The following is a 24,886-nucleotide window of genomic DNA, read 5'->3' as shown; positions in this document are numbered from 1 at the left end:
GAGGAGGAGAAGAAGTAAAAAAGGGGAAGGATAAAGATAAAGCGAGAGAGGACACAGAAGAGATGGATATTTTCAGTATATGACAATCATACACAAATGACTGCTTTTTGCCACACTTTTGACATTTCTTGCTCTCATCGTTTTGTACGAAAAACAAAAAGAGCAGAGGGAGTGACCGCCAGAGGATACAGAACAGAGAAGTGGAAGAAACGATGAATGGAGAATGAGATACGGACGCTTAGCAGAAGAGAAAGGACGGACATATTGGAGAAAGTAACGAGCGGCGGAACAAGGAGCACGAAAGCGAGAGGGAACAGAGGGGAAAGATGAAGCGGGACAGCGAGATAAATGGCACAGAGCTTTGGAGAGGCTATAAGGGCCTGAGCTCCGTCTGGCATGGGGTTGTAACGCTGCAGTCTCATCTCCCATGCTCTTTCAAGTGGGGAGTAGAAAGGCCGTCATTTCAGCTGCGGCTCCGTGGAAGCGTGCTCTCATTAAAGGTGACCTCGTGGCAGCCGTCTGATCACGAGGCGCAGTGCAGGGGAACCGTTTCCATCCTCTGCTCACAGCGACAGGGCTGAGGCTCAGAAGGATGTCATAGTGGTCACCACCCTGTGTGTGTGTGTGTGTGTGTGTGTGTGTGTGTGTGTGTGTGTGGCTGCTTTTAGTATTTAGACAGTCTAGAAGTGTTGAGACAGTTGTGGTTGAAATGATGGAATCATGATTAAGAGGTTTAAGTGCTGACTTTTAACTTTACCTTGAGGCTGTTCACATCCAGAAGTGGGAACAGAGTAGGAACATCACGAGAGAGAGTCAGCACTTCAACCTTCCAGCCACTGTACGGGCTGATCTTCATCCTCAAAATATGTTGTCAGTGATAGTCCTCAAGAACTTTGTGATTTTCTTTCCAGCTTGAAGAAATCTTTTGACATTTATTCACTCTTTAGCCAAGAGTAAGATGAGAAACCATCCCACTGTCATGCCTGTACAGAACATGTGTAGCTGAAGTCAGCGACCAGCTCTCTGAGCTTGAAGAGCAGAAAGCAGCTTTAGCTTGGCCCTCATCAAAGGTAGAGAAGTAGTCCAGCACATCACCTCCACTTTTTGGGAAGGATTAAACATACAAAATATGAAATGGTAGTCAGTGAGCTTTGAAGGTGATGCTAGGCAGTTTTTTTTTTTTTTTTACCTTTGAACAGAACCTGGCTAATTGTTTTCCCTCCAGTCTTTATGCTAAGCAGAGCAAACCGTCCTGTGGCTCCACTTACATATTTACTGTGCAGACATTAGAGTAGTATACAGTCCCTCATTTAACTATAAGCAAGAAAGTTAGACGGATATATATATATATATATATATATATATATATATATATATATATATATATATATATATATCTCCAAAAAAGCAATCTATTCCTTTAAAGCATGCACATTGTGTTGTTCTGAACCACTTAATCATCACTTTCCAGACACAACAGAGTGTCTAAGTATACGAATATATTACTGGGACACTTTCAAAATGTGAAAAATACCTATATGCTGTGAATCTGTATTTAGGTAGTATGTATAAAGTACAAAACTTTGTAAAGTCAGTCTACATATGAGGTTTTTGCAATTTTGGTTTGCAATTTTACCTCAGCCTGAACTGCAGAGATCTACAAGGTCACAGTCTGTTATTGCTGTTTTTTTCGGCTGCTATGTGAATCTAACATGCTGTGTTTTCTGTGTTTGTTTTTCTGACCTGCCCGTTCCTGTTGCTGGGTTATCCGTGGATGCTGCTGGCCACGACAGTCTCATGTGAGTATATCTATCCAAAAAGTCCCTGGGTCAGATCACTCCTGTCTGAGAGAACAGGACAGTCAGCCAACTGACTTGGCAGCACTCAAAAACAATACAACAGGGCTGTACAAGGCTATCTCACAGCCTTTGGTACTTAATCTTCCGAAAATGCGAATCTACATAACATTCACATTTAATTATTAAGGAATGTTTTTTATATTTATTTAACTGTTCCACTTTCCTTATCTGAAAGGAATCCTACCATGCATTAACAAGTGGTAACAGCAGGCCTCCAATGCTCAGGGAAATGATGCTAACTTTCTTGCCAACTGATGAAATCAAATCAAAGTCTTGTCTGATATACATTTTTAATTGCTTGCTATCAGGGATTTGCATCACCATTCAAGGCACAGTAAGCTCCTTTTGCTGAAATGTGTATTAACAAATTCTAATAATAAGTGTTTTCCAGTGCGCTTTGCTTCAAAAAAAAAAAAAGGAGAAAAAATGGAAACAGTAATTCAGCAATTCTTTGCCTCGGGAAATAGGCTTACTCAGAATTAAATGGAAAATGCTTGCAATTGTTTGTGTTGTTGATGTCTGTGTGTGTGTGTGTGTGTGTGTGTGTGCAGGTGATTTCAACAGAGAGGTTGGGGAACCAAATCTTCCGTCTGACAGGCCCCGGTGCTGACCAGGATCCCAAAGGTCTCTTCACCATTGACATAGACACAGGAGAAGTGTCAGTCAGCCGCTCACTGGACCGGGAAGCCATTGACTCCTACCAGGTCTGTGTGTGTGTGTGTGTGTGTGTGTGTGTGTGTGTGTGTGTGTGTGTAGATGTTCTTTTCTCTCCTTGCTGTCCACCTGGCCACTCTTCCTCTGACACGTTTATTGTTTTCCTTGTCTCTGTGTTCATGTAGTTCCTATTTTGATGACTGATTATTTCTTTTACAACTCCATCCAGTTATTAATGAGAAACTATAGTTCAAACTAAATTCACTTTGAGCATATGTATAGCAGACTGGCCTATGGAAAAAAAAGAACAGTTAGAGGTAAGGCACAGAGCGCTTTGATTTTGACTATTCATATACGTATTGGCAGCGTTATTTGGGAACGGATGGGCTTCGCATTTTCTCCGGGCTGAATTGACGCTATCGGTTAGAAGTGGGGGGGTTTGCTCTGTGATCAAAGAAAATTAGCGCCTGTTTGAGGTGCCTGCTGGGTTTTGATGCCCTCAGGGTTGTCTGCCAGACAAAACCATTTCCCCTGGAACAGAGAGGGAGGAAGGGGCAGAGGAAATCTACATTTCAAGTCACTCAATTGATCTTATCCTGTTTTCTCAGACCAGAAGTATAATTCACTCAGTAAACACCAACAGATGTGAGAGGAGAGCAGGCATGCGACGGCTGAGAGGCGAAAACACACATTCGCCAAATGTATTTAGTCTTTCCCTGCTCTGGTGTCATCGCTTAGCATTACATGCATGGTGCGACCAGGACATTGGCTGTCAGTGGTGACGGTCTGATTCAGGTTGTTTACAAGCACCTTTGACACCCAGTAACTGAGCATCCCTGTCTCTCATGAATAATGTGGTTAAACAGACATCAGCAGTCGTCCTTTATAAATGAATAATATGTTACTCTGAATTTGGAAAGGAATGATGACCCAGTAATATAAGCAGTGTTTCTTACTGTGCACCACACAGTGCTTATAACACTGATTTTCGGCCCTGTGAACGCCTGCGCACTTCACTAACCCCCGGCAGTCATAGATCTGGGTTTACACACATGTCTTTATCAAATTTAAGTTTTTGAATTAGAGTGTGTTATCTTTATTTTTCTAGCCTTCCCGATAGCAAAGTCAACAGCAGGTCCTCTGTATGATATCCATAGCATTAATATAGCAGCAAATAACCAATAACTAATAATAAAGTGCAGTGATGTCCACCTCTATCTGAGCTTCTCCTTGCTTTGTCTGCACTGTTAGCTCTGTTAGCACCGTTAGCAGTGAGCAGCAGGCTCAGCCCGACGCCATTATAGAGCCGTGTGGAGGCAATCGAAATGCTCTGAATGCTAAGAGAGTTAAGACTAACGTGGTTCCTTGTTTGTTCATTCAAGAACGTTTAGAAGGAAATAACATTGTTTATAATCTTAAGACAGATCTTTCTGATTTCAGTTATTTCATAAGCTGTACATTTTGTGCCTCTTTCAAGCACGTGCAGTATATTCATTTTAGACTTTATGCAATGCTTTTTTCACTGTCAGCATTTCTGCTATATTTTACAAAACAAATATTATGGAGACACACACAGACAGAAACACAAGCACAGACCTTCAAATTAACCACGCTTATCCATTCTCATAGCCTCAAAGTGTAGCGAGACGCTCATTGAAATATAGTTTTTGGGTCTTTGTTGGCTATAAAAAAAGTTGCTACATGAAACTCTGGGGAGGAAGAGAAAGAGAATTGGGAAAGAGGACAGCGAAGAAGAGCAGAAAATGGGGGTCTGGGGACCTTCCACATAAAGATTTTACTATGTTCAGTATGGAAAGAATTTAGCTCAGCTCTGGGATCTTTAATGGCACAATGACTGAGCTCAATCAAAAGCAGGGAGTGAAGCTGAGAAAGAAAGAAGAATAAAGGGTGGCAGAAGTACAGAAAAACACACACCGGGAGAACTTGAAACAAAATCCTGCACAGATACAACCGAATTGTAGATTTACTCAATAACAGAATATTATGTATGAATTGATTTGACAATTTTAAGATGCTGGGTTGATTGCTGCTGACACGTGATCTGAAAGACAATCTCATCCAAACACAATATACTGTATATTTACATACATAGCAAGTTTATTGCAAGATAAAGGGGCTTTATTAGAGCAGCTAGCTGCAGATTCCATTATTACCAAGGACATTAACTCTCCACAAGCAGCTGATTCAACCTTTACTTGGTTGTGTCCGCAGTGTGAAGGCCTCTGAACCAATAATAACCCTCGTCTTTGAGTGATTTGTCTCCACCTCACTTGGTCTCAGATGCTGCTTCTCGTTTCGCAGAGAAGAATGGGTTAGAGCCCGTTGTTTATTGGAATCATGGCTATCCAGGACCCGCATTTTGCTGTTGATTTCATTGTGCGTCACACGAATGATGGAAAAGACGTCTCATGCGACAGAGACTTTATTGAAACTGTCAGTTAGAAAGGTAGCCATCTACGAGTTGGAGCCAAGACTTTAACATCTAACAATTGTTCACCATGCACATAACTTAAAATAGCTAAAATAGTCATGGATTTCAGTTTGATTATGTATCTGCCTGCTGACCCATTCAAATGCTTTCCAAAAAACCAACCTCAGAGTGATTTTGCCTCCGTAGTCTAACCATAAGATTTCAGAGATTTAATTGAAGGCTTCAGTAGGTGGCTAAATAATTCCATTATTGTAAAAAAAAAATGATACCACTCTAATTTGCCGCTATTTGAAAGGCCTGGAGTGAATTTGCTTCATGAATGCCATCACTAATGATCCTTATTTCCAACCTGATAGTTTTAATCCCTGAAGGCAAGCTCTTCCCACTTCCTGTACATTTGCACTTTCACACAAGTGCTGCTTTGCTTCATCCCTTCTTCGTCCTTGTCCTAACCCGTCCTGCTCGATATCCTGCCCTCTGTCCTCTTATCATAAGGAGATAAAAAGAAGTCTGTGCCCCCGTCATAACTCAGAACAAGGGTCTCCTATCACATGCCTTTCCTTTTTATCAATGGTCTAACAGCGTGTGCACAATGGAGACTGCATCACTTTTATAGTGCCCAGTGGTCCTCGCAGGCTGTCCTAGTCACATCCGTTGAGGGTGTCTCCTTTCCTACTGTAGCTAATGGCTTATATAGGAATGAAACATGAACTATTCTGATTAAGATCACCATTACTCTAAAGGCATTTTATAGACAAAGTGGAAAAGCTCAGGGTCTTTCACTTTTATATGGCCATGCCTAGATTTAATGATGTATCTGTTAAAGCTGCTATACTCCATATTTTTAGATTAACATTGGATCACATGACTACTTGTCATGTGAAAACAAACAGTTTCTCACACTTGAGTTTTCTGGCCGCAACTTTAATGGTTTGTTCAGTCTCTGGGGTGATACATACAATAGCTGCCCCCAAAAATGTGTTATTGCAAGTTTAGATATACAGACCTGCTGACTCGTACACATTTTGCGTAGCAGGCATGCATTTTGAGTACACTAGTATGAATTTTACACACAAAAGAGGACAGTTATCTTTTTTTTTACCAATGTAATGGATACAAAATATAGCCGAGCCAATTGAGACATTAGGGTGGGATGATTATTTGCTCTCCTACCAATAAACTCTCTATAGCCGACCAATACACATTGTGTGGACCTAGGAGTTGCTGCAGGAAGGCTCCCAAATCAGTAAAGCCTGTGTATTTCTGTTTCACCTTTCCACCTTCCGCCTAAGTGTTCCTTAGATGGTTTATGCAGAAGAAAGACAATCGGACGAATACAGTCACAAAGACAATCTAACAGTACCTGCAGATCTTTTTGCAAACAATCTGTTTTTGGTATCAAGAATTCTCACATCAGTTCATCCCTTATTTTTTTTCCTTATGTTCTGTAATGTGTATGTGGGCAAAGTATGCACAGTCATTTATTGTGCCAACAGACGTGATTCCCATCTGACGCGTTAAGGTCACCAAAATGGTACAAAGATTGTCCAGAGTTGGCAGGTCTGGATATGTGCAGCACTGTTTTCCTCAATCACACATCAGTGCTTCAAAAGTAACCTAGCATTTAAGTCTGAGATGTTGACATGTTTCAAAATTGGTCCCACCAAGACACAAACATGTAAGATGTTCATGATATTATCCTCCAATCCAGGATGTTTTTGAAGTAACATTTGAAAGGAAATGTCAGTAAATGTCAAGTCTATTATCCATCAAGAGAGATGATGGAACACCATCATGTTTGTGCCCGAGGCGCTGCTTTCAGATACAACAGAAGGTGTTGTTTTGGATATAGATAACATCTTTCTCTTCTCAGTGTGTGGCTCCATATGTTCAGGGTTATAGAGTATGTCAACCTTGTGCCTGTGCAGCCAACACAGTCAACACAGATCCTCAAGACTCCATGCCCCGCCTACATGTTTAAGGTGCGGAGTCTTCCTTTAGTGTCTTTTTCAATGCACGACAATGTGTCCATATTCCGTTGTAGAGTCGTCTAAGGTTGTATTGAACAGATTTGTTGATGATGATTGATCGACATTCTGGACTCTCATACAGTTGTGCCAGCTGATAACGTCGCCTTGATCGCTTTCTTTGTCACGCAAACGTAGAACCCTCCCCCCCCCCCCCCCCACCACCGTTAGCTCTGTCAGCACTTTCCCCGCGGTTTGCTCTGTTGCCGCTTTTAGCGCCGCTTGCCGTCGCCATGCTGAGAGCCGCTGAGAAGCAATCAAAATGCTCCCAATCTCGGATCTTGCACCTTTCAGAAAAGCACAGTCTTACTTCAGCGTAGCGGCGGCGACGGGTCAGCTCCAGACGGACTGGAGCTGAGAATTCTAAATAGGCTATTACGGGAACGGCAAGCAAGGCAAAACAAACAAACAAAAGCCCTGACAGAGTAAACATTTGTTGTGGAAGAACAAGCAGACACAGCCGATCGGCTCGGCCACATGTTCACAAGGATTTAATGTCAAACATTATTTTCTTATTAAGCTCAATTAGGGTGAAAATGAATGCTAATGAGATGGAAAATGGGGAGGAAGGGAGCGGGAGGCGTACGGGGCTCATCACTGCGGTTATGACAAGCTTGGGTCGGGTCGAGAGTGGCGGGGAAGAGCCCTAATTGGCTTAGAACAGAGGCAGGATAGAACGTGAAGCGATAAATAACAGTCTTGTTTACACAGGTAGAAGGACGACCCTCAGTAATGCAGGTCATCGCAACAATAAGTGCGGTGAGTCCTTTGTACGTGCTTACCTTGAAAATGCTGAAATTTATGGTGGACAAAAAGCATACAGCTACAAATGCTGGTGTTTTATTTGTGATTCACACTATAAGCTCCGAGCGAAAGAATAGTCAGTTATACGAACAAAAACCACAGAGTCTCTGGTTGCAGCATGATTATTTTCATACCGTGTGTTCATTATTTTGAAATAATAGAATTTGATTCAAATCAAACTTACAGATGTCTTAAAAAGTCGTCGTACTCCCAGTGTTTGTTCTTGGTGAGGTTTTTGGTTTTCCTTCTTTGGGCTGTGTGCTTCACAGCCCGGTGTTTGCAGCCTGGCAGTAGAAAGCAGCATCCGCCCTTGTGATGTCCTTTGACAGCAGATCTAAAAGGCACCATACTCTGCTCACTATATTCTGTCTGTCAAGCCACAGTACACAGTGACAAAGGAAGGGCTCACGGGAAAAAAGCCCATGCGGACCTATCTCAACTCGGCAATGGCCAAGCTGCGAATTGACGGCTGGTTTGAATTTTAGATTTTTAAATATTTCAGTTTTTAAAAAGTCTGCAAAGCTGTCGCCTCACAACAGTTTTGTCAGGTTGTCAAACTGTATAGATACATTTTTACCTATATTTTCTTATTTTTGACAGCGTAGACATCAAACTGTGGCATCCTCAGAGAGGTCACTCCAGTGGAAAGGACTCTGGCTGACTGAAAGAAACTCATGGCTATATTCTAATGATTCTAATATTCATTTTTTTAATCATTCATGTGAGATTTAAAATGTATGGAATTTTAAAAAGGGTTGACACTCGATAAGAACAACAAAAGATCGGAGCAAATAAAGACAGACAGCTGCTGACAGCTGTGACAAACAATCAAAAACAATCTGTTCTGTTCACTCTCTGCACATGCATACCATCTATTCAAACAAGAACGCTTGACCGCATTTCAAACAGACCTTGACCCGTGCACACCAAGAAAACATGTCATTTATGTGCATTGAAAAGCTGACCGTTACGCTGCTCACTGCAGTATATATGCTGCACAGTAGAGTGACGTACATGAATTAATAGTGCGGTTGGGGAATAAGGGATCTGTTGACAGCATGCTGGTTACCTCCTCAGTCCCTAAAACTCCGTAAATGTTCTTTCCCCTTACAAGGATGCCCCACTGTTGCCCCCTTTTGTCTAAAAATAACAGATCATATAAACCAGTCCTCTCTTTAAACGCAGCACATCGACGGTGCAAAGATGTTAAGCATTCCGGGCCAGGACCTCGCAGAAATGTATTAAATTCCTAACAGTGTAAGCATTAAATTGCTTCAGGCTTTTCATTTTTGCAGACATGCAGAAGAAATAATTCACACAATTTGCTAATTTGGGCGACCTTCCAGGATTTCATCCGTCTACCTTGCTGCACAAGGCACAGATCTCACGGATTTGTTGTTTAATCAAATTTTACAGCTTTGCTTTCTGTCTGTCCTTTTGGCTTATAGCTGCTCCACTGTGGCTTTTTTTCTCTGCTTGTGGCTTATGTGTCAGAGAGGGAGTATTGTGGATTAATCCGTCATGTTGCTGAGGTGGAGGAAAAGGGACTGTAGGTGAAACCAAACATTTGACCCTTCGGGTAGATACATTCTCTACTGTTTGTGTTTGTGTGTCTGTGTGCATAGCTGCGTGTGAATCTATATCTCTGTGTATATGTCTTTGGATATGTTTGCTCATCTTTATGTACATCTTTCTAAAGACTAATGTATTTTTGTGCAGCCCCCGGGCCTAAATGTAAAATCAAACGAGGCAAAGATTTAAGGAGCTGTGAAGTCTAGAGAATGAAATGATAATGAAGCCAATCGGCAAGTGAAGTGTTCTGATCTAAAACTTTTAAAAGATACGTTGAAATGTGTTTAAAGGAAAAATCAGCAATTTATCAACTTTTAATGGAAAACAGCAGGAACCACATCACAATATTAAATACAAGCTGTATCTAATTTAATGGATTTAATCTGATTTAAATGCATGGAAACTGGATGTTCCACACATGTCAGTGTAATAGCTTTATCACTTTGCCTATTTCTTATAAATGGAAAACAGGAACTATTTAACTGAATGCACCGTTCCCATCACTCCTCAATAGTGGTGTAACGGACCACGGATGATCTGTGATCGGTACGGATCCTCCCTCGCGGTTCGGCACGCACATGAACCGCGGATTAATTACACAGTTTAACGTTAACCACCACAGTGTGAAATAAAGTTTTACTGACGATCGTTATCCGCAGATATTCAGTACAATATGCAATCAGGACATCGTTTATGCTTTTCTAGTCGCCGATCTCTGATAATGTTTCATTTTAAACAACCAATCCGTGTTGAGATTGACACGAGGAGAACGAAGGTTCTGTTCAGTTACATTATGATGCGTTCAGGCTCTGTTCAGTGAAAACATTAGAATTGGGTGAAGGTAAATTACAACGTTTTCACGATGTGTTCACATGTGATCCTGTAAAATGTAGTTTTGGTGAGAAACTTGAATAAATCCAGTTTGAAGGAGACGTGTTCACAGCAATATAAAATAGATATTAGAGAAGGAACTATAACCTGTTTACACTAAGCTCTGAGCAGATTATAGTACATCATTCAAACTACTAATGATAACATTTGTTTTAATCGATAAAAAAACCTATCTTTTATATCCTTACCATTTGAATTGTGTGTTTTTATGAGGAAAAAAACACTGTAAGACTACAGAGTGGTTGGAAGGATTTTTGGATGGTGGCAAACATTTTTTGTCTGGAGCCTTGTAGACCAGCTGCTAAAATCAAACAACAATATGGATCATCAGTGATTTTCAAATAGTATCGACGGTAAAAAAAAAACATGATCAGGGATCTCTAAAAGTTTAATTTCTCCCCCTTTTTTTTTGTTTTTGTTTTGATGCGATCCGTGACTCCGATCCGTGATCCGATCTGAGTTTTGTGATCCGTTGCACCACTACTCCTCAACTGACGGTACTGTGTCACTGAAGGGCGGACTGGTGGGAGTGTGGTCCACACTGTCATTAACTAAATGGCCGCAGTTCTTCTATTTGCTAACAAAACAGCCACATGTAATGAATAATTTGGGGGCGGCGTGCCTCCAGACAGAAAGACAACGGGCTGCATTGCGAGGAGCAGAGAGGAAAGAACAATGGACCACAGGGAAGTGAGAAATAGGAGAACATCGGGGAATAGTAAGAAGAATAAAAGAAATTAAAAAAGTTATTTTTTTAATTTAATGAAAACAAACAATACATATTGCATGTTCTGTACCACAGCTTGCACATATGCACACCTACACACTCCAACGGACAAACACCACTGTTTCATTCCGCGATCCAATGCCTTCCTCATTTACAGTAGGTGTAACTTCATGAGCCTGAGGCCTGAGACAGGTGAAGCCTGTTGTCCAAATCCAACTCCTGTTTTCTGCTTGGCTGAACTGTAATTTCCTGAGCTTTAGAGAGCAGGATACGCTGCCCTGCACACTGGAAAACAGGCCTGATGTGCACTTAGTCCCTGTATGTGGGCAAGAGATAAAGGGGACACACACACACACACACACACACACACACACACACACACACACACACACACACACACACACACACACACGCACACTATCAACACCACCAGCAGCTACTCCCCGAGCAAGCAAACCTCTCGCCTCCATAATAGCTCTTACCTTTAAGAAATACGACCACAATACTTTCATGCCACAGAGTCACACTCCGTTGCGCTCCGATTATTATACCGCTGGTCTATAATTTACTTCACATGCACAATTGTCTAGTTAACTATGTTTGCAACACTCTCTTCCTGTGTCAGAGACACAATAACAAAAACAATCCTTCTAAAGTTAGTTTTTTTCAAACAACCCCATTGTTAACGAGAGACAAATGATGAAACGGAAATAAGTCACGTTCAATTAAAGCGAAATGACAGAAAATAACTTTCTTTGAAACCATTTTTGCAGCGGCAGCTCAGAGAGATGTTTCTCCTCAGATTGGTTTCTTGTTTTTAAGCCTCCCTTCAGGTCATGATCATTCAACTCTGAGAGCTGTGTCACTCTCCTGCTGTCCTTCCAGAAACCCACTGAAACCCCTGCAGACAAACCGCTATGCTCCTGCTCCCAGATAACCTGATTAAACAGTGAGTGCCCTGTTGCTCCGCCTCAGGCATTACCGCCGCTAATTCAGCCTGTCCGTCGCCTGCTGAGTCACATGGCACAACCCCTAATGCACTCCACTTTAGTTCCAGGGCAGCTCCACTTTCAGCTGTAGAGACTGGAGACAGAAACACTCTCCACTGAGATGGTCTGACATTGACCACAAAAGACGGGAAATGGACTGCAATGGGTCACTAGATTATTAGAATTTATCCTGAGGGAAATGCAACAGTAAATACAGTAAGAAGAGACCAAGTCATTGCTGAGAATGATTGGCCATCTAAACATGAAAACACATGAATTATTCACCCACTCCTGTGTCTGCTGAAAGTCATTTGGTCAAGTGTGTAGGATCACTAAACACGCAGGAAGTTTCATTCCCATCTTTTCTTCAAAATCAACAACCTTTTATATTCCTCTATACCACAGCATTCTGCAGATAGACTTGTATTGTTACTATATGCTGTAACCTTTGACACGTGAAGCAAAGCTTTTTCGCTGAGGAAAGTAAAGGCTTATAAAAGTTATAAGCCTTTACTTTTTTTGGCCCCGATCACGATCTGATTCCATAAATATTCAGTATATGAAGACACCGAATTTAATACTTGTATTTGCCTTATTGACACAGCTGCCCAGTGCACACTCAACCCACAACCTGACATAGACATACAAGTTAATTCCTGATTCAAATCTATGAAGTAAAAAAACAAAATTATTGATATGATATGAATGAAATTTACCTGATGCAACTCCTGAAATTCACTAGCACAGACGCATCCCTCTGTAGAGTTGTTGGAACTACAGAACACTTTAACACAGCCGAGTACAGACACAGAGTTGATACGAGCACACAAACTCAACATTGGAAAAGTTTAATGTTATGAATTTTATAAATATGTAATTTTAACCAGACAAAAGCAACGGTCAGTTAATAATCAGAAGCTGCTACCTAAATATTTAGTATCCTGCTCTTTGAGATATGAGATTCAAAAACAGCTGGACGTCTAAAGAATAAATACATTTTTTTTTTAAACTTTACTGATTTTAAAGTCATTAATATATTTACTGAAACTAGTCCTTTACTTTTAAAAGGATCTTAAGGTGCACACAAAATACATCTTGACAATCATTTAATAATGCACGGTCTAATAAAGTGTTGTAAAATGTGTGAAATGAACACACCACACAGCATGTTTTTCTTCGTCTGATGTCGGACTCACCTTCGCCGCTGTTCATCTTATATTTCCCAACATGTTTTTTTCAAAAAGATATGACAGTCTTTTTATCTAAAGAGAGGAATGAGATAGCTGTGCAGTAATTGCACACAGCTGTCTTGTTGATGGCATATCACGGTCCCTGAGTGCACCGTATATAGGCCTCCTCTAAGGACAAATATAAAACATTACAAAAGAAGCAGCGAAGACAGTAGCAGACAGGTAAGCCTAGTTTTCCACTGGCCCTCCAAAAAGTACCTTCAGTGCCAGACAAAAGGAGATTGAATTATACCTTAGGAGAGGAGGGGGGGTCTATTTTGTACCATGATACACCAGGGACAGCCTTTGTGACTCTTTCAACGCCTTTCTGAAGCGGGATTATTTTTTATCTTGCCAGACGGCCAGCTGAATGAAAGATCTCTTCTATCATTTTCTATCTGCTCTATACTTTTAACACCCCCACTCTTTCTCACCTTCCATCTTTTGTTCAATCTCTCTCCCTCCAAAGACGATCTATTTATATCTTCTTTGACATTCCAAGGGCTTCTGTTCTTTTGATGTAATGAGGAACATTTCAGATCAGTGACTCTGGGATACGAGACAGACAAAGAAATCCACATGCAACACAACCCAGTATTCCAAGAACAGTTCCGTTTGCTGAGGAGCACATTAGCATTTTTTTTTAGAGGAAATGTATGGGCCTCTGAAATGTTCACGCTGATAATGACTATATAAAGGTTTACAAATCAATAACACTGACACTTTAGGACTACAAAGACTTAGGGCGCGTTACTCACACATGGATTACACAAAGAGCCATGCTGAGGCTTCATTTTCAATAAAAATCTCCATTAATGCAAAGTTTTGAGTGTAGGATGTGCCTCATTCATGTCTTAGCAACCAGCCAGAGTACTTCAGATGCTCTTGCGATCATAATAGACTACAATAGACTACTGTGATACTTATTTGTGGGATGGGGGGGTACCAAACCTGAAACAAATGACTTACTGAGCTGCACATCCTGTACCAAACAATGTGGGACACATACATGCACCATTACATCCCTACCACAAGTATCACAAGACATGTCAGACAATGTGGGAGCGATAGCACGGTCAAGTCACATGTGTTTTGGTGGTTGTCCACATTTGGATCAGCGTATCATGCATGTTAGACTATAGCCATGTTTTTAGCATGCGACTGTAATGTGCATACCTTCTCTTTTCCTGGGCCATGATGATTATACACTTCTGATATCCACCTAAAGCCAATGCAGTCTAAGACAACAGCCCTGCAATACATCCTATCATGCTTTTTTATTGGATGGATATATGGATATGGAAACATCATTAGTTTTGCAGCGTTTTGGTCAAAAACCAAAATGTTGGGCAAATTCAAATGTTGCCTCAATGTTGGCGCTTGATAAAAAGTTACGGTTTTACCAAAAGTTATCACAATTCAGTCTGTAATCAATTCCATGACAGTCCATCTGTCAACCAGCTGGTGGTGGGAGAGAGGAGGTCAGTGGATGAAAAGTCATCAGGATACATTGTCTAGGGACATGAATGTCTCTGGTACAGTAGATCTCAATAAGTGTAAACTTTGACCTACTGTTGGAACTAGATAAGAAGTCAGTCAAAGAAGTTTCATCCCTGTGTGCATCTTGGATATCTGTTTCAAATTCCATGGTAATCCATCCAATAGTTGTTGAGATGTTTCACTAAAAACCCCAAATATCAACCTCATGGTGGTTCTGCAGAAAGAGTTAGAGGATCATGTTGGCTTCATCCCCTGGGGACTACAAATGACTGTCCAACATTTCATCACGATCCATCTCAGAGTTGTTCTGATATTTCCGTCTGGACTTCTGTGGTGGACCAACTAACCCTCAGAACAACAGATGCTATCCTGAGACAGACGCAGCTAGTATGGTTAACAATATTTTGGCAAAGCCCTAATCCTATAATTGAGGAGGATGGGGACTTTTCGCTTTATCTGCTTCAGCTTTGATTCCACAAAGTTGTGGTTTCACTTCGGAGAAGAAAAAAAAAGTACTTTTCAGCAGAAAAACCCATTCCCAGTTGGTTTTCAAGTGTTTCCCATTGAGCCATGAGGAGAGCACCAAACACACTTGACAGCTGCGCTTCCTTCTTGACAGCCTGCTTCCACGGCTTAATTTCATTGGTATAGAATGATTCAAGCTTCTGAAGGTAGATGCAGCAGATGTGTACGGGACCGGTGAATTAACAATCACGTATCCCTGCGGATGTTTCTAAAGGAAGCTGATGTCTCGAGGTCTACGCTTTGAGAGGAATAGAGGAAAATGGGAAATTCTTTTGGGAGGCTGAGAGAAAAAAAAAAAACAGCATCCCTTTGTTGTTATCTCATCTCGCTTTACTGTGGAAGAAGGTGTATGGAAATTGAAAAGAAGGGCTTTTCTTATACAGGCTGTGGGTGCTACATAATACGATTAAGCTGTCTCTCTGTGATGTTGGTCTTTGTGGCTTTAACAAAGTAATATTAAAATATAAGAAATATATAAGAAACACAATGCTATTATATTATGCAATATGCTGTTTCCTAATGCATGTTTGAGATCTAGCAGTCACTGGCACAGCGAGCTTCCTGTTCTTCCCACCATCATCATTAAGCTCTTAAGATTTACTGACACTTGTCGTTGATGCCACTGACCCACCTTTGGGTTCTTCTGTTTTTAGGTATTCCAAACTGAGTTGCCAAATCACTGCACAGTGAATCGGTTGAGGAAGCTTCACAGTGATCAGACCATGCCTCCCTTGCTCTTGGCCATAGGAGAGCGTTGAGGAGAGCTTGAGGGAGAGAAACCCCTCCTTGCTAGGGGATGAGTGTTAGGGCAGGGCCGGGGTTCTGCGGGGTGGAGCGCTGCCTGCTGATAAAAGCTGAGCCACAGGAGTGTTTGGAAGGTTCTGGGAATTATTCACCTTGGAGCTGCTGCAGAGCCATTTCACTGGGATCTTAAGAAAACGACAGGCAGGCAGAGCCCCTTTGAATGCACCGCCCCAGCACAGGGAGGGCTACTTGAATGGCTCAGGAGGAGCTGAATGCTGGGTGAATGTGAAATGAGGCGGTGGCAGTGGAAGGCAACGGAGACGCTTCCATATGCATGACTAGGCCCCTTTTCACCACTTCCCTTTTTACTCTCTCGTCGGGCGTTTAAGGCAGTGATAAAGGCTTCTCAGCTCATCCACCTTTTCCTCTGCTTCTGCCACAATGAGCCAACCGCCCAATTGACTTGGGCTTCAGCTCACACCTATGCCTATATCCCTCCCCTGTAATCAAGCTGGCTTCTCATCTCTGCACAAAGGCCTTTCAGGACTCAAAGCTCGGAGGTCTCCCTGGAGACAGAGGAGAGGAGAGGAGAGGGGAAGTGAAGAATGTAATGTTTGGCTCTGTCATAAATTCAGATTGAAACAAGCCAAAGGATTTCAGTTATTCCCCCCTTGAACAGTTACAATTGCACATCCTTCTCTATGTTTGCTTGTGTCAGCATGCATGTGTGTCTCTGGCAAATTTAGGAGAGGACTTTTATGTGTCACTGATTTCCCTTGTCCATGTGTTGAATAGCAAAAGCTCTGAATCCTTTCCATGCCCGAAATAGGATGGAGCCACACTCCTTATACACCAAGGTTGTGCTAGTTTAAAAAAAATAAATAACATACTATAATAAGTCTGGCTCTGTACAAGTAAATGGCACCTGTCAATTAGAAGCCTCACATGATTGAGGAAATCCATTTGTAGTAACAGAAGATATTAACAGGGTAGCATCCATTTGGATAAAGTAGACCAGAGTGCATCGATGATGAATAAACATCCGAGCATCACTTGAATAACGAACAGGCGCAGCCTTTATTTCGAAAGAAACTGCGAGCTCTCCACCATGAGAGGTGTCGATGTCTCTGCGTGGTAATTATATCAGCCCTCAGAACAAAACAGCCCTGCTCGAGCGTCACTGACTCACTCTCAGGGCAAAAAGGAAAGTGAGAGGAGAGCGTTCACTGAGACCTGCTAGCAGACAAGATGGATTGTAGTCACTGATCTACACTCTGAAGGTGGTGGTGGTGGTGGTGGTGGGGGGGCAGGTCAGAGGTAACGGTCACAGAGTTTATCGTCTCTGCTGTGACTGTCTGCTGCTGATGAGGCTCGAGCAGAGCCCATTTTCTCCAATTCTCCCTGCCTTTAATGAGTAATTTACCCTGCAGATGAAATCACTGCGTTCTCTTGCACACATAGATGCTAGTTTTCAACTTGAGAGAAATATTTCTTGCTCTGATCCGCGATAGAGACAATATAGCCTCCTCATTTTGCTAACAGGCAAGTGATGAGCCGTGTGAGGAATGCAATGCCTCAGTTCTGACTTAAAATTGCCAAACTAATCTACACACACACACACACACACACACACACACACACACACACACACACACACACACACACACACACACACACACACACACAGTGTCATTATGATTGGGTGCTTTTAGGAATGAAATGGGTCATTGTCTTTACACATTGATGCAGAAAGTGTCAGTAAGTTAGATTTAATACAATATCAAGCATCCAAGCAAGTAAGAAATGGATATTTTATAGATTGTTAGAAGTTGCCGGTTGAAGGTGGTGTATAAATGAGCAGTATGACTGATATTCTGGAGTTAATTGAGTCTCAAAAGACCATATTCCATATATTCCCACATGTCCACATATATATGCTGAAAAAAACATTCTCTTTTCTTGTCCATCATGCACAGACAAAATCATTTGCATCAGGAGAGACAAGTCAGATGAAGAAAAGATAATTGTTTATTACTAACAGATGATATGTGATGATAAATTCCTGACAGAGTCTTTGGTGCTTGGACTCTACAGGGAGATTTGTAGTCGTGGGGCGTCTGCACTGAACAGCAGCAAGATAAACCCCCCGTAGAGTCCAGACACTGGTGGTGGTGGTGAGGCTGATAGAATGGTGAGTTGATGGATCTGTGAAGACTGGGTGGAGATGGGGAGGTGGAGGGGTGCGTAACAGCAACATGAACGTACTGAAGGTAGAGAGACAATCATATTTAAAATCAGCCAGCAGCAAAACGATAGGCTGACGATGTAATTGTTTTGTTGTGCTGTTGGATAGAAGAGACCAGCTAATCAGAACAGCTGATATCATGATTGACAGCCCCGAGGAACGACAGCAAGGAAATAATGAGTGAGCTTGCGTGAGGAGTGATTGGCAGATGTATGAGAAATAAACTACAGACCTAAGCATACAATAGTATAGTCTTCATGACTGAACTTACGCTAGAACTTCATATGCAAATATTCTGTGCAGCCTTCCATTATGTAAAGATCTCCAAGAAGAGAAGAATGGTGCATAGGTGAGGATTTGCACAAGCTTCCAACCAACGAGGACCACTTAGAATTCTTTATGCACAAGTACAAAAAGAGCTATTAGAGGAGAACCGCCACCTGCAGTAGTAGAAGTTCAAAGATGAGTGTAGCGTGATAAAAGGTACACTGCTTTTACAAAATTATATTTGATAAGTATCTTACCACTTTTGCAAGGACAGCTGCTGCCAGATTTAGGGCTGCTATGTAGTTAAATGGTACATAATTTGACTGAATTGTATTTTACTGTTGTCCAGGTTGTGCAGTGAGGAGCCCATGGTTTGTACCCCTGGCAAAGGCATCAATTTCTGAAAAGTTTGAAATAAGAAACTTTACCTTAAAATAGTTTATAAAAATGACACCAATAGCCTCACTTATTATCATTATTAACCTTAAAGGCAAATAGAATCTAAATCTGCCAGTAGAAGTAAAATACAAGTTTAAAATCATGTTACTTTCAAATTGAGTTAAGGACTGCACATTCTCTGCACACTGACAGTATTTACTTAATGAGGTAGCATCTTGCCCACTGGCGACTTTGGTAAAACTATTTTCATTATGAAAGTAAGGCACTTTCCAAACACTGTATTTCACTGTAGGAACACCAAACAAACACTTCCCTAAAAGGGAACGCATCACAAAAGTCCATACAGCTGAAAAGCATCTCTTATGTTATGAAAATGAAAATCCTAGTAGTATAGAATGATAGAAAATACAACTTGTGTTTCAATGAAGTCCACCTTGGCTATATGCCAATGTAGAACTTAGATGTGCACCAAATGTAGACGTTTTTTTATCCAGGTTAAAACATTTCCCTTTTAATTTCCCTTTTTCTTCTGTTACAGTGCTTATCTTTTAATTATATTACTCGGTTTAAATATTATTTTATGTACTTTGTACTGTCTTATCTGATCTGATGTTTTTTTTTCTTTTTATGTTATTTATGTAAAGCACAGAGAATTGCCCATGTGTATGAAATTACTGCTGTAATTGTTTGATATCATTCTGCGTTTGCTTCTAAAGGCTGCTTGAAAGCAGCCGAAATCAAGGAGATGGGCTCGGTTTTTTTAAATTCCTTTTCCCTGTAATCTACACATCTGGTTTCTGCTGTCGATTTGAATGTGCGTTAGCATGTTTGATCTGTTTCCATTCACATACCGTGTAATGGTGGAGCAACGCCGACATGCCACCCATCAACTCTCTCTCCGTTGCTCTTGTAGCAGCTTCCTGTTATAGTTGCTCTTGCCATGGTGCGACTGACTTGCACTTTGATGTGCTAACCTCAGCAACTGTTACTAACGGCGTATGGCGTATAGCGTCCGGGCCAAACTTGCGCTCGGGAAATTTGCTTCTGCATTAACTTTAAAATATTTTTTTCTTTAGAGATTAAAATTAACGGACTTTGCAGGACCAAATAATTCACTTTTGACGAAAAGCCATCTGCAGACGTTGCTCTTCCATCCGTGTAGCTTCACTGCATACTCAAACCCCGCTTAGAACATGTGCCATATGGAGTGGGGGATGCAGCTAAGATATTTGCATCTCATATACCGTATAGCTCAAAGAAAATCATATAAATCCAAAGCTGTTCATGGCTAGCTTTGCTTGAAACATCTCACCATTGTCTTCGCTGTGAGACGTTATGCATTTGATTATGTATTCCCTCCGTCTGCCAAACAGGTTATTGCTGTGTTGCTGGTGTGATTCCCCCATTCAAATGATCTGATGCTAGGCACACTCGCAACTAATGTTGTCATTACAGCTCAGACGTGCTGGGAAGAAAAGCTAGACGGTGTGCATGTATTAATGTGTTTGCATCAGTCTGAGTGAGGGAAGTCATGCGTGCAGACGCTTGTTGGCACAGGACTGGAGTTCTTTTACGATGCAGATCCCTGTACGCTTGTTTCAGCCTCATACCATTCCTCTTATTGTGCATGAGACTGAGCTGTGGATCGGATGGAAATGCATGTTGGGTTGAGAACACCATTAGTTGAGAGTCAGCACTTCTGCAGGATGGAGACAGAGGGGGAAACGGTCCCTCTCATGAATAACCTCCCACGGTATATTCTCAAGGCGGAGAGAGAGGAGGACGAGATGATATATGAAACCATTAGGCTCCTAACACCTAAAACACTTAGTTCAGCTGCATGTGTGCCGTTACCGCCATTACGCTATATGCTCCAGGCTTCATGGTAACGGACAGCAAGGGGGACAAAAGAAACGGGGGAAGACAGAGGAGCGACATGGAGGGAGAGGAGCGGGATGACCCACCTACAGAGGTTGCGTGATGTCATGCATTACTGATAGGAAGAGGAAAGGCCGGTAATGTGATGCCACAGATAAAGGAGGAACCTCTCTCGCTCACACTCTGCTTCTCTGATGGATCTCTCCAGCCCTGCTCCAGCGCTAATAAAGGAAGTGAAGTGGTCTCTTTAGCCACAGATTAAGATTGGAATTGAGGTAATGTCTTTACATATGGTGTCTTTATAGGATACAGATCACTGGCTTCATAGGGCGTACCGCCTCATCTGCTGATAGGATTTCTAGTAGCGAACACGCTTAGATGATATCAAAAGGGATCCGTCGGGCTGTCGTCCAGTCATTAGCATTTTGAGATGCAGTTTTTCTGTATACTCTATGGGTTTGTTCTTTTTTTTTTTTTTTTTCTGCAGTCTGCAGCCTCCATTAATTCATTGTACCCAAATGTGCGAGATATGGCGCCTCAAAATCAATACCACCTTCTTAACTGAGACATTCATTTCTATAATTGCATTTCACGAAAGACACCACTGCTCTCTTAATAAACAAGATAAAGCCTACCAGCCGCCTCAACTATGGTTTCATTTGTTATGCTAATCACATTAAGCCATCCCAATTAATTTGACGCTGTTACTTTTAATAAGGCTACATGTAGCACCTTAACCCTCATCCGCAGACCTTTTTGTGAAGGAGACAGATTCCTCATGTGCACACACACAATATGCAAACTAGCTGTACCGTTCCTAAAATAATAACAATCTTGTTTTCTTTTTGTTCAGATGACATTCATTACAGAACTAATACTGTTTTTAGAAGAACATTTTTGCATTGATGTTTGTTTCTTCCAGTAGCTTTGTCTTGGGGTCCTCAGAGAATTTACCTAAAAATAAGAAATATGTTGGATGAGGGTTAAAGGGAAAGCAGAAACATGTGTTTATGAATACATGTAGCGACTATGTCCTGAACACTCCATTAGTCAGGAAAGAGCTTTACATCGGCATGGAGCCGGGTTGTATTTGTTCCATCCATTGTGAACGCTGAGGTTTGACATCTGACCAGCTTCTAGCCACAAGAGACTGAGTTTGCCGACAGGAAGAGGGAGCGCAGAAGAGATGGATCTGTTGAAGTTGTACTGAACCTGAAACTGTTGTGCCAGCACAATACCGGAGTTTCTATTATTAACAACTGAACAACAATACAGCTGGTTAGAGTCAGTTATCTTTACTACATAGTGATCTTATTAGTAGGCCAGGCTTCAGTAGTGTCTATTTAGTATTTAGGCTGACTAAACAGGACAGGGTCGTCCCACTCTGGATATTAAAAGCTGCTTTCTTGCCGAATTCATACTGTGCATATTGTCGACTGTACTCTGTTAAGCCGGCAAAGGTCCCCTAGGTGAACCGGCTAGCAAAAGTGCAGAGTAGGGAGAAGTGGAATGCATAAATATGTGATGTGGGTCGATGGAGGTAGAGAGGAGATGAAGGGATGAGTAATCCTAACCGGCTCGACTGAAAGGTTTTATCTGTATATCTTTAAGTGCCTGAAAAGGAATCTGGAGAGTCTTACACATGCAAGGACACGATTAGATCAAGTTTGCATGTAAGACATGTTCAGAGAAAATAAACAAACCAAATGCAGAGAAACTTTTCATGGATGTTTCAGGTTGAGTGATGACCAGTATTAAAACTACCCTCGCTGGTATTCAACAGCAAAGGTTAAGGTACTTTATAGTCAATGCTCAGACACTTGATACCCATAAAGGAACAAATAATTCAATTATTGTAATTCAGGAAAATTACCCGCCACTAGCAGCAAAGACAAAATAATTGCAACAATTTGTCTTAAGACGTGTGGAAAATTTCAGCTATTAAGCGTCATTGTCCTGTGTGTGTGTGTGTGTGTGTGTGTGTGTGTGTGTGTGTGTGTGTGTGTGTGTGTGTGTGTGTGTGGGGGGGATGCAGTAAATTGCAGTGATGTTTGTAGAGACTATTAAATCTGTTTTTAACTGTGGCTGTTTTTTCATAGGAAAAGAGACGGGATGGATTTTTTTGTAGCAAGAAGCAGAACAGCACAGATTCTGAACGTCACCCACAGTTTTATGTAAATGAGAGTTACACCCAGAACACCATCTTCATCTCTGAAAATGAACTCCTTTATCTTTGTATCCACACAGCTGGAGGTTTCAACCACAGACTTCTCTGGAAACCTTGTCGAGGGACCGGCCGCGCTAGTGATCACTGTCATCGACCAAAATGACAACCGGCCCATCTTCAAAGAGACGCGCTACACAGGAGAGGTGCTCGAGGGATCCCCCACGGGTAGGTGACATTGTTATACTGAAGGACTCTGGAGAGAGCTGGGCTTTTATTGGATTCAGTTGGAGAGCAATATCACACACACTATGACAGCGACACTTGAGACGTCTCTGATCTTCGGTTGGATGTGTTTGCTGTGATGATGTCTACATCTGTGTGTGTGTGTGTGTGTGTGTGTGTGTGTGTGTTGTTCTGGTGATGGGAGTCAAATGCACATGCCTTGAAAATTAAATAATTTCACAACAAACAAAAAGACACATCACGTGTTAGCAAATACTTTATTTTATGTGACAACATTTTGTCTTAAAGGCCCCCCCCCAACCGGCCAATCAGCAGGGTGTGCAGCCCGTTCTCATTCCCAGGTCCAACACTGCTGCTTTGTCACTGTGCCTCTGTGTGTGTGTGTGTGTGTGTGTGTGTGTGTGTGTGTGTGTGCGTTTGTGTTTCCCCTTCAGGTTTGCGAGGATGTGTGGATGTGTTTATTTGTGCTTTAGAAGTTAATCATCGTGAAATAATCAGGAAATACATTTGTATTCTTCTGATTCACAGCTTTGTTCTTACTAAAGCTGGTCCATCTCTCTTCATTCACTCTCTAGCTTGCTCGACCCCCGCTGCTCTTTCTCTCTCTCTCTTCCTCTCACTCTCTCTCTATATCCCTTTCGCTCTCTCTTCCTCTCTTCCTATCTATCTATCTCTATCTCTCTCTCCCTCTCCCTCTATCTTCCTCTCTCTCTCTCTCTCTCCCTCTCTCTCTCTCTTTCTCTCCTTCTCTCTCTCTTCCTATCTCCCTATCTCTCTCTCCCTCTCCCTCTCTCTCTATCTTTCTCTCTCCCTCTCCCACTCTCTATATCCCTCCCTCTCTCTTTCTCTCTCTCTCTCTCTCTCTCTCCCTCTCTCTTTCTCTCTCTCTCTCTCTCTCTCTCTCTCCCTCTCTCTTTCTCTCTCGCTCGCTCATTGAGTCAGAGAAGAGGGGCTAATTTTGAATGCTGTGTTCACAAACATCAACTGAAGAAGTGACTAGATTTTATACCTTTTGGAAAATGTAAAAAACTTTCCTCAACATTTGCTCACAATTTATATTTTGTATAAATATACATCCTTTGAAGGAGCGCTGCCATGAGGGGGCTGACAGCAACACAGCATGTTTTTCTTTCTTTTGTCCTGAGACTTTTCATACATCTTACAACATCAGAACAAATTGAAGATGCTATGCTCACAGTAGCTGTAAACACCCTCATATCACAGCTATTACACACGCTTCTTTACCTTTCCCCTCTCTGCTGCGCCAACGCCTTGAAGCGATGTAGCTCTGACACTTGATGGTTTGAATTACCAGTGCAATGTTTACCATTCGTGGAGCTGCATTTAAGTGTAATCTACACACGTGGATCTCCCCGTGTGTGTTCAGACGAAGCTGTACCTAACAATATTCTAATGAGACAGACGGGGAATCCAGTAGTTATACGTTTAACGGTGCCAATTGGTGGGTGTGATTGCACATTGTCATTTCAACAAGACACCCTCAGCAAGTGTGTGATGTCACTACTGGAGGATTCATTTGAATTACTCAAATTATTTGGCTACAAATTATGGACTTAAAGAGCCCCGCTGGAGCAGGAAGCTAGTCACCAATTTTCAATGCTGGATATACAATTGGTCTAAACAGTGATGGAAACCAGAACTCAGTGAGGAAATCTTTTTTTTTTTTTTACATGACACAATTAAGAGTAACGCC

General features: G+C 41.7%; 1 protein-coding gene across 1 annotated transcript in view; it reads left to right on the top strand.

The window, feature by feature from the left end:
• The window catches only part of cdh13 (cadherin 13, H-cadherin (heart)), a 299,197-nt gene that overhangs the window by 129,345 nt on the left and 144,966 nt on the right, over positions 1-24,886 (top strand). Inside the window, exons 5-7 of the mRNA XM_068723607.1 lie at positions 1,794-1,799; positions 2,411-2,563; positions 23,010-23,154. Coding sequence (XP_068579708.1) covers positions 1,794-1,799; positions 2,411-2,563; positions 23,010-23,154 — 304 coding nt within the window. The remainder of the gene's footprint in view (positions 1-1,793; positions 1,800-2,410; positions 2,564-23,009; positions 23,155-24,886) is intronic.

The sequence above is a fragment of the Cebidichthys violaceus genome, unplaced genomic scaffold, assembly GCF_023349555.1.
Source record: "Cebidichthys violaceus isolate CVI_PGR_0920_01 unplaced genomic scaffold, fCebVio1.0.p SCAF_3, whole genome shotgun sequence".
NCBI lineage: Eukaryota > Metazoa > Chordata > Actinopteri > Perciformes > Stichaeidae > Cebidichthys > Cebidichthys violaceus.
This window is presented reverse-complemented; position numbering and strand designations above follow the sequence as displayed.